Consider the following 16,708-nt stretch of genomic DNA (forward strand, 5'->3'; position numbering starts at 1 on the left):
GCTACATCGACACCAACTGCCAGAAAGCAGGAGTTCCAGGTTTCCCAGGATGCGTAGAGCACTCTACGATGATCTGGGACCAGATCCAGAAGGCCAAGCGGGAGAAGACCGACCTGCATGTCATCTGGCTCGATCTCGCCAACGCGTACGGATCGGTCCCACACCAGCTGATCAACTACGCCTTGGAGTTCTTCCACATGCCACCCTGCATCAAGAACCTGGTAGCGCTTTACTTCAGCGATCTGCAGATGTGCTTTGCCCTCCAGGACTTCACCACCGGGTGGCAGCATCTAGAAGTGGGAATTGCAATGGGGTGTGCCATTTCTCCAATCTTGTTCGTGGCAGCCTTTGAGATAATCCTCATCGGAGCAAGGCAAATGGTTGGAGGAATCAAAACACCATCTGGTCAGAGGTTACCCCCATTGAGGAGCTATATGGACGATGTCACCAGCCTCCTTCAGACAGCAGCATGTACATCTCGACTGCTGAAAAGGGTGGATGAGTTGACATCATGGGCCAGAATGAAGATCAAACCCTCCAAATCCCGTAGCCTGTCACTCAGAAGGGGAGTCAGAAACGACAACACCATCTTTGTCGTCGGGGGAGAGAAAATCCCCCTCCTGTCTGAGCAACCCATCAAAAGCCTGGGGAGGCAGTACACTGCAGAGCTGTCCGATAAACAGATGGGGAGGACTGTCATGAAACAACTCACGGACGGCCTGGCAAGGATCGACCAGAGCCAACTCCCTGGAAAGTACAAGGTCTGGTGCTACCAGTTCATACTCTACAGGAGGGTGATGTGGCCTCTGAAAATGAGCGAGATCCCCTCATCTGCCGTGAGTAAGATGGATGGAAAAGCCAACTCATTCATCAGAAAGTGGCTGGGACTACCACGGTGCCTTTCAGAAACGGGCCTCTTTGGGAAGAACGCACTGCAGCTGCCACTGCAGTCTATCAGTCTGGGCTATATGCAGGAGAAGTCCAGGCTGGTCCTCGAACTAAGAGAGTCCACTGATCAGTCAGTAAGGAACGCCAATGCCAAGGTTCCCACTGGCCGAAAGTGGAAAGCCCAAACTGAGGTTGACCGAGCTGTCAGTAGGCTGCATCACCAAGAGCTCATGGGCAGAGTCCAGGCAGGAAGAGCAGGGCTAGGATGGGGAGAAGCGCCTCGGTTCTGGTCTAAGGCCAACCGCAAGGAGAGGAAGGAGATGGTGGTGGCGGAGGTGACGAGGATGGAGGAAGAGCGCTATAAGATCAAGGCCGTGTCGCAGGGCCGACAAGGAAGGTGGACAACCTGGGAGGGAGTGGTCAACCGGAACATCAGCTGGTCCGACCTGTGGAAGATTCCACAGGCAAGGATCAGCTTCCTTATTCGTTCAACCTACGACACGCTTCCCTGTCCTCGTAACCTTCACCAATGGTTCGGGAACGAGGAATGCTGCTCACTCTGCAATGCTCCCAACGCAAGCCTCCAGCACATCTTGTCGGGCTGCAAGACCGCACTCTCTCAGGGGCGCTATAGATGGCGCCACGACCAGGTCCTGAGGAAACTAGCGGAGGTGCTGGAGGGGTGTCGACAGGGCAGCAAAGAATCACCACCAGCAGAGAACCATACCAGCTTTGTCACGGAAGGGGGGGGTCAAAGATACATCAGGCCAAGAGAGACAGCAGCAAGGCCCTTTTCCCCAGACCAGGAGTGGGACATGAGGGTTGACCTCAATAGGCAGCTCCGGTTCCCCACGGAGATCACCACTACATCTCTCCGCCCGGATATTGTAGTGTGGTCCAGCAAGGCAAGAGTGGTGCACCTTATTGAGCTGACCGTACCATCGGAGGAGGGGATCGAGGCCGCCTTTGAGCGCAAGAAGGCCAAGTACTCGGAGCTGGCTGCTGAGTGCCGGGAGGCTGGCTGGAAGACAACCATCTACCCAGTAGAAGTTGGCTGCCGAGGCTACGTGGGGCTGTCAACCACACGCCTTTTGAGGGACGTAGGAGTGACTGGAAGAAAGCTGAGAAAGGCCATAAAAGATCTGGCAGAGGAGGCCGAGAAAGGCAGCTTTTGGCTCTGGCTGAGGAGGAAGGACAGGAGCTGGGGAAAGAACAACTAACCCCGATAACAGCCGCAGGGGGTAACAGCTATCAGCTGCAGGGGGTGACAGGGAGACGTCCCTGTCACTGCTCCGCCACCAGGAGACGTTCCAGGATTAAAGGAGTGAAACGTTGGTGAATGGTGGTTCCTGGCTGATGACCCTGCAGCTGACCCGTGGGCACTGGAGGAGGTGCGACAGGCAGCAATGCCAAGCAGGAAATACTACCTACCTGTTCATTAACTGAAGTTCTGGAAACCCCAGTGACTACTGTGAACAGGGCAGTTGGAGTCCAGGGAAGACTGGAGGACAGCCAGGAAAGACTGGATGGCAGCAGGGAAAGACCGCACCGGGAGTGGACGGCTAGTTACCCAACCCACTGGTCTCTCGCAAGAGGGACACCCACCTTAACTACGAAGAAATCAAGGAAAAAACAACCCGCAGGCCCTCCGAGAGGCGGGATGAAAGATGGGCCTAACATGACGGACCACACGGTAACGACGATGGCAACGGAAACGGATAACGAGAACATCAGAACTCCAGTTAATGAGGAGAAGATCCTCCGAAAGTGTGCTTGCGGATGGGAAAAGGTGACCACGTACAGGGGACTGCGAATCCACCAGGGGAAAGCAAAGTGTGGTCAGAGAGGCCAACAGCAACCTTGCACCGCGGCAGCGGGTGAGACAAGAGGGACCAGAAGCCAGGTAGAAAACCACAGTGCTAACGGACCCAATGTTGCTGAAAGCACAGATGGCACAGAGGAAGAAAGCCCCTCGGTGGAGGCTGAGCCCCCACGTGAGCACCAAGACCCAATCTCTACCATCTCACACAGAACAGAGCCACAAGCAGAGACCAAGAAACCAGCAAGAAGGAACAAGCTCAAATGGCCAAAGGCAAATGAAGCAGAGGCATGGCGTACTTTGGATACAGACCTGACCAAGATCCTGGAGGAAAGGTTGCATGGAGGTGCCGAAGCTAAGCTTAACCTGTTTGGGGACATTATATACCAGACCTGCAAAGACAGGTTTGGTGAAATTATCTCCAAGCAGAGGACTGCCCCAAGGGAAATGGGGAGGAGGGAAAAGGAGATCGCCGAGCTTGTGCGAAGACGCCGACAACTCCGCAAGAACTGGAGGAAGGCAACCCAGCCAGAGAGAGAAGGTCTGAAAGTCCTGTGGGAGGAGGTCAGGCAAAGGCTATCCAGGCTCCGCAGAGCTGAACGCATCCGCAAGCGTAGCAAACGGAAGCAGAAAGAGCGAGCCAGCTTCTTCAAGGATCCCTTCAAGCACGCCAGACAACTGCTGGAGGAGAAAAAGTCCGGGAAGCTCGAAACCACCAGGGAGCAAATGGAACAGCACGTCAAAAGGCAGTACAGTGATCCGCTAAGAAACGTCCCATTAGGAACACCAGGGTACGTGCCCCGGCCTGCGCCACCGACAGCTGAATTTAACATCATGCCCCCCAAGCTCAGCGAAGTTAGGCAAACCGTGAAGAAGGCAAGGTCCTCATCAGCACCAGGCCCCAATGGAGTTCCCTACAAGCTCTATAAGAACTGCCCCAAGGTACTTGAACTGCTCTGGTATCTAATGAGAACTGCCTGGAAAAAGCAACTCATTCCAGCGGAGTGGCAAAGGGCTGTAGCGGTATTCATCCCGAAGGAAGAAAACTCCAAAAATATCGGCCAATTCAGAAACATCGCCCTGCTGAACGTAGAAGGAAAAATCTTCTTCTCAGTGCTGGCCAGAAGGATGACCACCTACCTGCTAGAGAATTGCTACATCGACACCAACTGCCAGAAAGCAGGAGTTCCAGGTTTCCCAGGATGCGTAGAGCACTCTACGATGATCTGGGACCAGATCCAGAAGGCCAAGCGGGAGAAGACCGACCTGCATGTCATCTGGCTCGATCTCGCCAACGCGTACGGATTGGTCCCACACCAGCTGATCAACTACGCCTTGGAGTTCTTCCACATGCCACCCTGCATCAAGAACCTGGTAGCGCTTTACTTCAGCGATCTGCAGATGTGCTTTGCCCTCCAGGACTTCACCACCGGGTGGCAGCATCTAGAAGTGGGAATTGCAATGGGGTGTGCCATTTCTCCAATCTTGTTCGTGGCAGCCTTTGAGATAATCCTCATCGGAGCAAGGCAAATGGTTGGAGGAATCAAAACACCATCTGGTCAGAGGTTACCCCCATTGAGGAGCTATATGGACGATGTCACCAGCCTCCTTCAGACAGCAGCATGTACATCTCGACTGCTGAAAAGGGTGGATGAGTTGACATCATGGGCCAGAATGAAGATCAAACCCTCCAAATCCCGTAGCCTGTCACTCAGAAGGGGAGTCAGAAACGACAACACCATCTTTGTCGTCGGGGGAGAGAAAATCCCCCTCCTGTCTGAGCAACCCATCAAAAGCCTGGGGAGGCAGTACACTGCAGAGCTGTCCGATAAACAGATGGGGAGGACTGTCATGAAACAACTCACGGACGGCCTGGCAAGGATCGACCAGAGCCAACTCCCTGGAAAGTACAAGGTCTGGTGCTACCAGTTCATACTCTACAGGAGGGTGATGTGGCCTCTGAAAATGAGCGAGATCCCCTCATCTGCCGTGAGTAAGATGGATGGAAAAGCCAACTCATTCATCAGAAAGTGGCTGGGACTACCACGGTGCCTTTCAGAAACGGGCCTCTTTGGGAAGAACGCACTGCAGCTGCCACTGCAGTCTATCAGTCTGGGCTATATGCAGGAGAAGTCCAGGCTGGTCCTCGAACTAAGAGAGTCCACTGATCAGTCAGTAAGGAACGCCAATGCCAAGGTTCCCACTGGCCGAAAGTGGAAAGCCCAAACTGAGGTTGACCGAGCTGTCAGTAGGCTGCATCACCAAGAGCTCATGGGCAGAGTCCAGGCAGGAAGAGCAGGGCTAGGATGGGGAGAAGCGCCTCGGTTCTGGTCTAAGGCCAACCGCAAGGAGAGGAAGGAGATGGTGGTGGCGGAGGTGACGAGGATGGAGGAAGAGCGCTATAAGATCAAGGCCGTGTCGCAGGGCCGACAAGGAAGGTGGACAACCTGGGAGGGAGTGGTCAACCGGAACATCAGCTGGTCCGACCTGTGGAAGATTCCACAGGCAAGGATCAGCTTCCTTATTCGTTCAACCTACGACACGCTTCCCTGTCCTCGTAACCTTCACCAATGGTTCGGGAACGAGGAATGCTGCTCACTCTGCAATGCTCCCAACGCAAGCCTCCAGCACATCTTGTCGGGCTGCAAGACCGCACTCTCTCAGGGGCGCTATAGATGGCGCCACGACCAGGTCCTGAGGAAACTAGCGGAGGTGCTGGAGGGGTGTCGACAGGGCAGCAAAGAATCACCACCAGCAGAGAACCATACCAGCTTTGTCACGGAAGGGGGGGGTCAAAGATACATCAGGCCAAGAGAGACAGCAGCAAGGCCCTTTTCCCCAGACCAGGAGTGGGACATGAGGGTTGACCTCAATAGGCAGCTCCGGTTCCCCACGGAGATCACCACTACATCTCTCCGCCCGGATATTGTAGTGTGGTCCAGCAAGGCAAGAGTGGTGCACCTTATTGAGCTGACCGTACCATCGGAGGAGGGGATCGAGGCCGCCTTTGAGCGCAAGAAGGCCAAGTACTCGGAGCTGGCTGCTGAGTGCCGGGAGGCTGGCTGGAAGACAACCATCTACCCAGTAGAAGTTGGCTGCCGAGGCTACGTGGGGCTGTCAACCACACGCCTTTTGAGGGACGTAGGAGTGACTGGAAGAAAGCTGAGAAAGGCCATAAAAGATCTGGCAGAGGAGGCCGAGAAAGGCAGCTTTTGGCTCTGGCTGAGGAGGAAGGACAGGAGCTGGGGAAAGAACAACTAACCCCGATAACAGCCGCAGGGGGTAACAGCTATCAGCTGCAGGGGGTGACAGGGAGACGTCCCTGTCACTGCTCCGCCACCAGGAGACGTTCCAGGATTAAAGGAGTGAAACGTTGGTGAATGGTGGTTCCTGGCTGATGACCCTGCAGCTGACCCGTGGGCACTGGAGGAGGTGCGACAGGCAGCAATGCCAAGCAGGAAATACTACCTACCTGTTCATTAACTATTTAGACCAGGGGTCACCAACCTTTTTGAAACCAAGGGCTACTTCTTGGGTACTGACAAATGCTTTGCAGTTAGTCTAAATCAGGGGTCACCAACGCGGTGCCCGCGGGCACCAGGTCGCCCGTAAGGACCAGATGAGTCGCCCGCGGGCCTGTTCTAAAAAAAAATTATTATTATTATTATTTTTTTTTAAATTATAAATCTACATAGAAAAAACACAAGATACACTTTCAATCAGTGCATGATCTTGTAGTCTGGAATAATGTAGTTATTTTTTTATGTAATTCTCCCAGGGGAGGTGTAATAACTTATGCACAGATGAGATGTGTCAATATCAAAATATTACTTTGAATTGAAAGATTACATTGATTTAATAAATACATCCATACACTTTAAAAAAAAAATGTATTATGTGCATGAACAAATAACAGTTAATGTTGTATGTAGCTTCTTTTGTCTTACATGTAGTATCGTATTTTTCGGACCATAGGGCGCATCGGATTGTTAGGCGCAACAAAAGGTGCACCGGATTATAAGGCGCATTAAAGGGGTCATATTATTTAAAACACTTCCTTGTGCTCTACATAACATGAAACGGTGGTGCTTTGGTCAAAATGTTGCATGGATGTTGTTTTACAGACCATCTGGGACGGCGTGGCGAAGTTGGTAGAGTGGCTGTGCCAGCAATCGGAGTGTTGCTGGTTACTGGGGTTCAATTCCCACCTTCTACCTTCCTAGTCACGTCCGTTGTGTCCTTGGGCAAGACACTTCACCCTTTGCCTCTGATGGCTGCTGGTTAGCGCCTTGCATGGCAGCTCCCGCCATCAGTGTGTGAATGTGTGTGTAAATGTGGAAATACTGTCAAAGCGCTTTGAGTACCTTGAAGGTAGAAAAGCGCTATACAAGTACAACCCATTTATCATTTATTATTTATCTTGAAGCCGAGGATGCGCTGTTTTGTGGGCGGTCGCCATCTTTGTTGTACCTGTATTAGTTTTTAGCGCTTCTATAGCAAGTCTACTGACAGATATACGTGGCAACAGCGGAGGTTGATAGAGAAAAAGAAAAAGCTTATTGACTATGCTGCAAACTACAATGGTGGATGCGCACACATTTTTGGGCTTTTTGCAGATCCCAAATACACAACATCAAGGACCAATAGGTAAAAAAAAGTTGCATAATAGTGCCTGTGGTCAAGGCTCATATCGTTCAGTTTCGCTCCCACACCAACGGCACAACATCATTTTTACTTCATAAAATAGATTTACTGGTAGTAAGTAAGTTACCAAAAGTTCGGAAATTGACACCTAGCCCATTTTGTGTAATCGGTGTTGAAAGCCGGTACTATTTTTCAGTGAGGCGCAGTGATATCTAGTGGGGAGTGGCGCGGTTTTGGTCACATGGACCAATCAGGTAGCAGCTTTATTCTAACAACATACCTGCTATGGCGACGACAACATCCGAGAGTGAAGAGGAACGAAAGACCTCAAAAGTTAGAAAAAAAGTGCGTAAAGAGGAAAATAAAAGATGCTATATGCATCTTTCATCTGTGAACAATGAGGACGTCCAGCACTTCACTCGGACACGGTGGGACACATACAGAAACTATTTAAAACAGTGGCTTTGTCTGCAAGACCAGAACAAGCATCTGGCAGAAATCTATAAACATTGCTCGGATGTAGATTTTGACGCTATTCCTGACGACGCTGGGTTTCACGCAACATGCTACCGACGTTTTACAGATAAATCTGCATTGTTTTATGCCGAGAAAAGGACCGCACGGGCGGTGGGAGAACCATCTGCAGCCGCAGGTCAGTCAGCAGGCACGTCTGAAACTCCCCGAAAGAAACTTCGATCTCGTTCAGGTTTGCCCGTTGCTTCTGCCGGCCCCGTCCTGCCAGCCATCTGTATAATTTGTCAAAAAGTGGAAAAGTACACTCGTGTGGGAGGAAAACGCCAGAGGGATCAACTCACACAAGCAGAAACCGTGTCGGCAGGTATGTGACACGCACACACACACACACACACACACACACACACACACACACACACACACACACACACACACACACACACACACACACACACACACACACACACACACACACACACACACACACACACACACGTGTGTGAATCTATAGTAATAATGTTACAGTACATAGCGTAGGATTGAAAGAATGTGTTGTTACTTTGTAATAACCAAATGGACCATTTATACACTGTCAGAGTTAAGGGGAGACCTTGGAATTTAAAAGTTTGAGAACCACTGGCCTAGAAAAGGAAGCCCCACCCATCCCCCCATATACCTTCACACCACAGCCCCAATCTCTCTCCCCCCCCCCCCACCCACACACACACACACACACACCCCTGGACTGATTTACACATCACAACCCCCACCCCTCCCCCCGCACACCTTCACACCTCACCCCTCATCCCTGAACTGACTGAACTGTGACCACTACCCACATCCCTGCTGTGACTTCATGTCACCTCCACTGCTGCTACAATAATTGAAGAATGCATAGTGCACTTTATACATCATCATTGTCATATCATCCATTATCATCTTCACTGTGAACTGAATGTGCAATACTGCTTCTGTCTACTCATGCCCACTATAGATCTGTTGTAAGATCCACACTTTAATTTACTTTATCTTATTTCTTTATTTTTGTTTCTTATTTTATTTTATTATATTTATTAGTATTAAACATCCTTAGCATTTACATTTTTAGTAAGTTTATTGTAAGTGTGCAATATAGTTTAAGTTTATTCTTGTTTAATTTTTATATTCTGTGATTCTTTATTTAGCTTAAGTTTATATTTATATTTATATTTTGTGAATTTGCAAGGGGGACCAGCAAAATAAGCTTTTCATTGTGCAGTGTGACTGTCTGTTTATCTGTGCATATGACAATAGATATCTTGAATCTTGGAATGTTTAGCTGGGAGTTCAGCAGCTCACATCACAGAGTCGTAAATCACAGGGTCATAAATACCTCTCCAACCCCCCACTCAAGACACACACACACACACACACTTTTTTACTTGTAAATCTCTGATTTTGCCAATAAAGCTTATTCTAATTATTTTTCTTTTAAAGGCCAGTTGCTGAAGGCAGCTGAGATTAAGAAAGATGCTGCCATTCTTCTGCACATCAACGACAAAGACTGTGTTGCTATAGAGGTCCGGTACCATAGGACCTGTTACAGACAGTACACCAGGTTCTTGTCACTGTCTACAGCAACGCACACTGCAACCAGAGATGAAGAAATGTGAGTAATTACACTGTACTGTCATTTTGCTCACATTTAAAAAGTAAAAAAAATTTCAACAACATGCAGCTTATATTTAGTTTTGCTTAAGATACAGCTTTGAAAGCATGACTCTTTGCACATGTTAAGTGTGTGTGTGTGTGTGTGTTTTCAGACAACCCTTTGCTGACAGCTACAACCTCTTCTGTGACCAAGTGATCCGTCAAAGGATTATAATTGACAAAGAGGTGCTGAGAATGGACAAGCTAAGGAAGTTGTTCGTGGACACCGTTAAGAAGCACGAAGATCTTGATGCTTCAGGCTACAGGTAACTGAAACAAAAATAATAAAATATTCATACTGAAAAGTTTATTATTTATAGATTTAGTCTCTCCCCATAAAGGCTATGAGAGTATGTTTAAAGTAATTTGATTATCATTGATGTGTGTGTGTGTGTGTGTGTGTGTGTGTGTGTGTGTGTGTGTGTGTGTGTGTGTGTGTGTGTCTGTGTCTGTGTCTGTGTGTCTGTGTGTAATGTGCTCATATTTCCCTTTAACTCTCTTCTCAAATCTGGGCAGCAGTTTTAACCTTGACCAGTCTACGTTCAAAACACTGAGCAAATATGTGTGCCACCTGTATGGACAGGCATCTGCCAAAGACGTGAACGATGCAAGATACAAAGCATTCTGTATGGCATCGTCAGCTTTGCCAGAACTGTCCATTCCCCCAACAAGTGATGCCCTCCACCAACACTGCAAAAGGGCAAACTACCAAGCAGCAGTAATGCGACATTCCCTGACTGGTATGATGTGTGCCCCTTCACCCATTGGCAATGGATGGTACATTGAGGATGGGGAGTTAACAGTAAGATGGATGACTAGAAATCCTGCCCCAGATAGTGTGCTGCAGGTAGTCCACTGTGGTTGCAAGACAAGCAAATGTGAAACAGAAAGATGTTCATGTATGTCTGCAAAAATGTCTTGTACTGATTTATGTCACTGCCAGAACTGTGGAAATGTTTCAAAGGAAACAGAAGAAAGAGGTGCATGGGATGATGACACAGATGAAAGTGATATTGATGAGTAATTACGCACCATGTCACCATGTAAAATTTGCCACTTTTGTTTCTTTATCAAGATGTTTGATTATCGAGATGCCACACTGCCATTTTAACGGTAAAGCTTAAATAATGTCTGTATTACCTTTTTTTTCAAATTTGTTTTGGTCTTTTGTGTGTGTTTGTGTGTGTGTGTGTGTGGGGGGGGGGGGGGGGGTATAAATGACACATGCTGTGAAACAATTTGCTACTTTAATAAATATTTATCATATTTTATACCAATTTGGGCCTTTACTGCATCTATTTTAATCTTGTCCATTTTTGCCTTATTCCAGTTTTGGGGTGCATGGTAATATTTTGCTAGATTTTAAGCCACTTTTGGCCACGGTGTGTTACTTCTTTTGTACCTTTGATTACATAGAAGGTTGTGACATTTTTTTAATGTATGATACATAAGCTTTTAGCTAAATTTAATAAGTGTGTGCTTCATTGTGCTGGGGCAAATCACTTCAGTTGAATCGTTTTTTAAGAAATTTGCTACATTTCATGATCTAAATTCACATATGAGTATACTAAGGCACCAATATTTGTTTCAGATGTTAGGTATATGTATTTATGATATTTGAGAAAGATTTTGTGTTGCCAAAATGAATAAGACATATTTTACAAGCCAAAACTGCAGCACAAGATTTTCGTTTTTTGTGATTTACCTCTATATACATTTCTGGCTTGTGACAAAATTTGGCTAGGTATCATGTTCTGAACTTTTAACCCAAAGTCCAGAAGGGTATTATCTATGCAAAAATGCATTGAACAAGTTGTGCTTAGACGTGGGAGCGAAATTCATTTTCTAGGCACTTTTTCTCATGTCAGCTCACCGTCTATAACAGGACGAAAGAAAATGCCAGATAATATGTCTCCTAATAGGTGCCATTTTGTGGTCATTATACACACCCTAATAATACCCGTATGTTGAAGCACAGTACGTCTGATGCGCCGACAATGCGCCGACAATCCATCAAGCGGTGCGGCTTTGTAGCATACCAAAGGCGTATTGACAGGTTTTTGAGCGTTGTGTGTAATGTTATTTAATAATACCACCTTAATATTTGACAACCAAACAATTACACAAAGCGACTTGGTAAAGAATCTCGTTATTATCTTCGACCCAACTCTCGAGTCACACATTAAGAGTGTTACTAAATCAGCCTTCTTTCATCTCCACAATATAGCTAAAACCCAGTGGGTTGAGTTTTTTCTTGCCCTGATGTGGGATCCAAGTATGTTGTTGTGGCTTGTGCAGCCCCTTGAGACCCTTGTGATTAAGGGCTATATAAATAAATAAACTTTGATTGATTGATTGGTCTATATTCTCAATGAAACATCAACATTTTGGGTTTGCTTGCTAACCTGTACTTGCTCGGGTCATTTATTGAACAGGGGTCAACCTGCAGTCCACGGGTATCTCTTATCAGAATCAGAAATACTTTATTAATCCCCGAGGGGAAATTCAAATTTTCAGCACAATCCCATTTAAGATCAGACAAACATTACAGGGAGACAGAACAGGATCAAACATTACAGGGAGACAGAACAGGATCGCTGACGGGTCTGCCAACTTCCGGCGCCCCTTACAAAAAAGGTGAGATACAGGTAAACAATGGGGGGGGGGGGGTGAGAAAAAAAAAATCGGTCTAAGCCTGGGCCCCTGGAGAGGGGGTCCAGACTGAGGCCAAGTGAAAAAACAACTCATAGCCATAGCACACATCCCTCTTACATGTGTGTAAGAGGGAAACATCAAACATCAAAGAACACAAAGTACATTAAAGACATTAAAAGAGCAGAGCTGATGCAACCAGCCACTTCTACATACAGCTATGAATAAAAAGTAAAAGAAACATATACACTGTGGTGGCCTCTGCGGTGTTACACGCCATCGTCTGCTGGGGTGGAGGGAGCATGGCCAGAGACAGGAGCAGACCCAACAAAGCAACCAAGAGAGCCGACTCCACTCTCGGCCGCCCACTAACTTGGCCAGTGTCCAGTCCGCATGGATGAGCGAGGATACGTCCAAGGAGACTGAGGTGTCCGATACCGGCTCATTCAGCCAAGACACTGTGAAGCCTGTCCGTCCTGGCGCTCAGTGCTAGCTCCGCAGCCCTGTCTCTTCATCTGCATCTCCTCCAGTCTCTCCAAACAGACTCTGGTGTGGCAGAGACCCAGCAGCTGGTTTCCATGGCCAAAAGGCTCCCGGGAGGCAGATCCAGAAGTCCACAAAAAAGCACAGCAGAAGTTATGAAAGTGCCACCCCTTGTCACACAGTCCCAAAGGGTCCCAAACCAAAAGGCAAAACAATATATATATATTTATAATAACACATGAAAACAAAAGGGAAACACAAAAGGATGACACAAGAGCTCAGAGCTCCTGCCAACAGCAGCCACTACAGCGGCGCCATCTTGAAAAAAAAAGTGTGACTACCATCTACTTTATAAGGCGCACTTTCGTTTTTTGTGAAAAAGAAACAATTTTAAGTGCGCCTTATAATCTGAAGAATTTGGTAATTGGTTGTGGACAGACGAAGCAGTGCAGCTTTAACAAGCGTAGCGCGCTCCTGCAGCAGGCTTCAATTTTTGGCAGGGAATCAGTTTTTGGCACAACACCGAAGCAGCAAATAATAGATTTAACTTAGAGTTGTGTATATGATTTAGGGCTTAATAAATAAACATTGATTGATTGGTTGATGTCATGTAATTGTGTTATCGTCTTAGTCAACGTGCCTTTGTTTTGATTGGTTATTGTATTATATTTACTTGCTCTAATGTACAAAACAAAACCCAGATAACCATCCAGCCTAGGGTGGGCACGGTGGCCTCTGTGGGTGGGATGCCCGGACTGAGGATTGGATAATACATTTTCAGCCAGAAACATCACTACATCACTGTAGAACTCAAAGATATACATTTTCCATCCCACATACACAGGTTTCACTCAATACATTTTCAGACCGCAGCTCATTTTTCCTGGCCCTCAAGATATTGAAAACATTTATTACTGAGATATATTATAAGTTGATTACACTAATGCTTTAACATAAATTAAGGCTAAGAAGTGGATGTTTTGTCAATATAGTTTAACTATATTGGATTGATTTTTAGCATGGACGGATATTTAATGTACAATTTATGCAGCCCTTGCTGAAAAAAGGGGATGTTTTGGAGTTCCTTGTTGTTGCTTCTCGCCTGTCCCTCAAACCCCATGCTATTCTAGTTCTATTGCCGTTTGTACTTGGTGCCATTTTGTTACAGTGTTTTTGGACCTGTTTTGTTTGTGCTTTTACATACGCTTGTTAGATATTCATATTTTATTTAGTCTAATGGCTCACATACATACCGTACGTGTTTACAAATACATAAGCCTTCCGTAGAATGGAAGATTACTGAAACGTTTACTTTAAGCATTCACCCACAGGGCCTCATCAAGGACAGATAAGCTGTCTGTTTTTCTGTTTTTCACATGCACACACACACTTGCAAGTGGGGGTTGCGACCTTAGCACTATAAGTGCTAGGTTTACTTTTTCTCTTTTCTCTGCCATTTCTATAGATCAGTGCTGAGTCCAAATATATTGCTCTAATTTCTAATACAATCAATAACATTTCCCAACTGTGTGATTATAAACTACTTCTCCATGGGCTTTGCGGTCCCAAGAACCAGGAAGAAAAGTTAATGAAAATAAACAGTTTTTGCTCAAGTAAAATACTTTTTGTTGACTTGCTGATTTTGCAGAGGTGGGACCAAGTCATTGCTTTGCAAGTCACAAGTAAGTCTCAAGTCTTTGCCCTCAAGTCTCGAGTCAAGTCCCGAGTCAAGACAGGCAAGTCCCAAGTCAAGTCCAAAGTCAAGACTGGAAAGTCTCAAGTCAAGTCCCAAGTCCTGCATTTTGAATTTCGAGTCCTTTCAAGTCCTTTAAACCACAGACTAATATATTTACACAGATTGTGTATGCTTTTAAAACGTTGTATTTATTTATTAAAACAAGTGCATTTGAAATTGCAGGGAAAAAAATAGTGCTGACATTGCACTTCATAATAGTCATTTTAAACATTTAACTCATTCCTTTACAGAATGAACACATTTGAAAAAACAAGTGCAACTGTACTTATTTGCACAAAAGTGTTAACAATGTATTTCCATGGCATATTGCATTGTAACTAGTTCCACAGCAGTTTCTATCCTGTTCTTACCTTATCTCATTGATCTCATCTCATACTGTATGTGTGTTGATGTGTGCGTACATATGAAAAACATAACAAAAACATGAACAAAACAATGAACAGAGTTGTAATTTTTAGATGTCAGGGCCCTATGCAATATGTTCACATATTCTTAATATTGTATACATTTTAACTGACCTTTATTTGACTATGTTTGTCTTTTTGTAGGTGGCTAAAATATGCGGTGCTGCTGACCGCCGTCTAACGTTACGTTACTGTGTGTGATACATTGAGTAACGTAACGTTATGTTTAGGTACCTCATGCAACCCTGCTTAAAAATAATCACTTGACAAAAAGTATGAATAAGGTAGCGAACTGCAGTGGACGCAACAGATTGCCGTGTTTGCAATGACGTTATAACCATAGACATCTTATAAGTAGACGCAGCATTGGCTGCTGTAACACGAGCAATTTGGCCGCCATCTTGAAGTGGTGATGAGGAGCCGGCGAACAGCCTAAACTGACAGTTGACAGGTAGAAAACAAAGATGCTAAACTGACAGTTGACAGGTAGAAAACAAAGACGCTAAACTGACAGTTGACAGGTAGAAAACAAAGATGGTGTTCAGCGTTTTCCTACTCATATGAGCGGACTGTTGAAAATAGGAATCGGGTGATTACTTATCACAAGTAAGATTTAACATTAATGTACTATTGGTTGTATTTTATGAAAATAATATTACCACAGAGTTGAGAAGGAGCAAAGATCTTTAATATTTGTATGTGAAAATCACAAAGAAATCTTCTGGGGGAGTATGACCCCCCTACAGGGGTTTGGTTTACAAACTTTCAGCCCCACCTAAAACAAAATTCACCAGCCGCCACTGATTATGATGCATTCTCATTTTAGGCAAAATATAACACAATACTTTCTTAACAGTATAATTGTAACCAGGAATAAGTCTTCAAGTAACAATATTCAAAAACTAACATTGTTGAGTGTGGTTTTATTCTGAATCCAGTGAAACAGATTGGTGGTTTTAACTGATATAATGACTTCCAGGTGTTTATATATGTTTATGTTGAAGTATTTGGCAGACGCTTGTATCCAAAGCGACATACATAAAAAATACATATAAAACAATCAGTGTAAACATGATCATTTAAGGGAAGAATGTAATACAAAATATCAACACAAAGTGTCAGTCTATAAGATATATAAATATCTAATGTATTCATACATTGTTTATGTAGGATATACGCATTTATATATAACCTAATCATATTGTTTCTTCAATTTAAAAATAGCTGACCGTTTTTTTCCCCTTTCTCTGGGATTATATTCCCAGTTTTGATCTCGGACGTCTGGTCACTTATAGCGTATACGAATATTATATTACTGTTAAGCAAACTATGAATAATAAAACACTCCAAAACATGTGTCCTTTATCATAGCTACACATATAACAAAAAAGCGCGTGAAAATCAGTGGTATTCAGTGAGGTAAAATGAATTAAATGCGCTGACAGTTCATTGCTCCTGCCAAATGAATTGCACTAGTGGAGCGGATCACCACTCCAAGATGGCGGCCCCGCGTCTCGTTTGCGCCTGTAGGCTGTAGCGCTCCATGCTGCGTACCCTTATAAGATGTCTATGGTTATAACGTTAGCAGTGAGTTTACAGCCTCACTGATTTAACTACAAAGCAAATAAAAGTCACATTACCTAGCCAATAAACGTTAGCTTACATTCAAAACTTACCCTTCTTTGTGCATCTTCAAATGTCGAACGAAGTTGGAAGTTGTTACGTCTCCGTCTATAATATTCGAACTGCATGATTTGCATAGGGCAATTCGTTTTTTGTTGACCAAGTCGTAGTTTTAATACCCGAACGAAATTAACTTTGGCATAATTGTTTCTCACTACCGCATTGTTCTACAATTCTTCTTCATTGATTGTCCTGCAATTTGATTGGATGAGAGCT

General features: G+C 45.5%; 1 protein-coding gene across 3 annotated transcripts; it reads left to right on the top strand.

The window, feature by feature from the left end:
• Window positions 1-7,494: 7,494 nt before the first annotated feature.
• Window positions 7,495-10,642, top strand: LOC133663736 (uncharacterized). Of its 3 annotated transcripts, XM_062068447.1 has the most exons (5): window positions 7,495-8,003; window positions 8,058-8,189; window positions 9,302-9,473; window positions 9,628-9,780; window positions 10,135-10,642. In XM_062068447.1, the coding sequence occupies exons 1-5, from the start codon at window positions 7,637-7,639 to the stop codon at window positions 10,187-10,189; spliced, it is 879 nt and encodes a 292-aa protein (XP_061924431.1). In that variant the 5' UTR covers window positions 7,495-7,636; the 3' UTR covers window positions 10,190-10,642. The 3 variants fall into 3 exon arrangements, with proteins under 3 accessions (XP_061924431.1, XP_061924415.1, XP_061924423.1); XM_062068431.1 differs by having other exon boundaries at window positions 7,495-8,189; XM_062068439.1 differs by having other exon boundaries at window positions 7,495-8,189; window positions 10,156-10,642.
• The last annotated feature ends 6,066 nt before the right edge of the window (window positions 10,643-16,708 follow it).

This window comes from Entelurus aequoreus, linkage group LG02 (genome assembly GCF_033978785.1).
Source record: "Entelurus aequoreus isolate RoL-2023_Sb linkage group LG02, RoL_Eaeq_v1.1, whole genome shotgun sequence".
NCBI classification, from domain to species: domain Eukaryota; kingdom Metazoa; phylum Chordata; class Actinopteri; order Syngnathiformes; family Syngnathidae; genus Entelurus; species Entelurus aequoreus.

What these genes read in the sequence shown, in the direction of transcription:
- LOC133663736 (XM_062068431.1), top strand. Translation starts at nt 7,637, where the DNA reads ATGGCGACGACAACATCCGAGAGTGAAGAGGAACGAAAGACCTCAAAA. An exon ending in AGCAGAAACCGTGTCGGCAG is followed by an intron (nt 8,190 to 9,301) that starts GTATGTGACACG and finishes TTTCTTTTAAAG; the next exon opens with GCCAGTTGCTGAAGGCAGCT. An exon ending in CTTGATGCTTCAGGCTACAG is followed by an intron (nt 9,781 to 10,134) that starts GTAACTGAAACA and finishes CAAGATACAAAG; the next exon opens with CATTCTGTATGGCATCGTCA.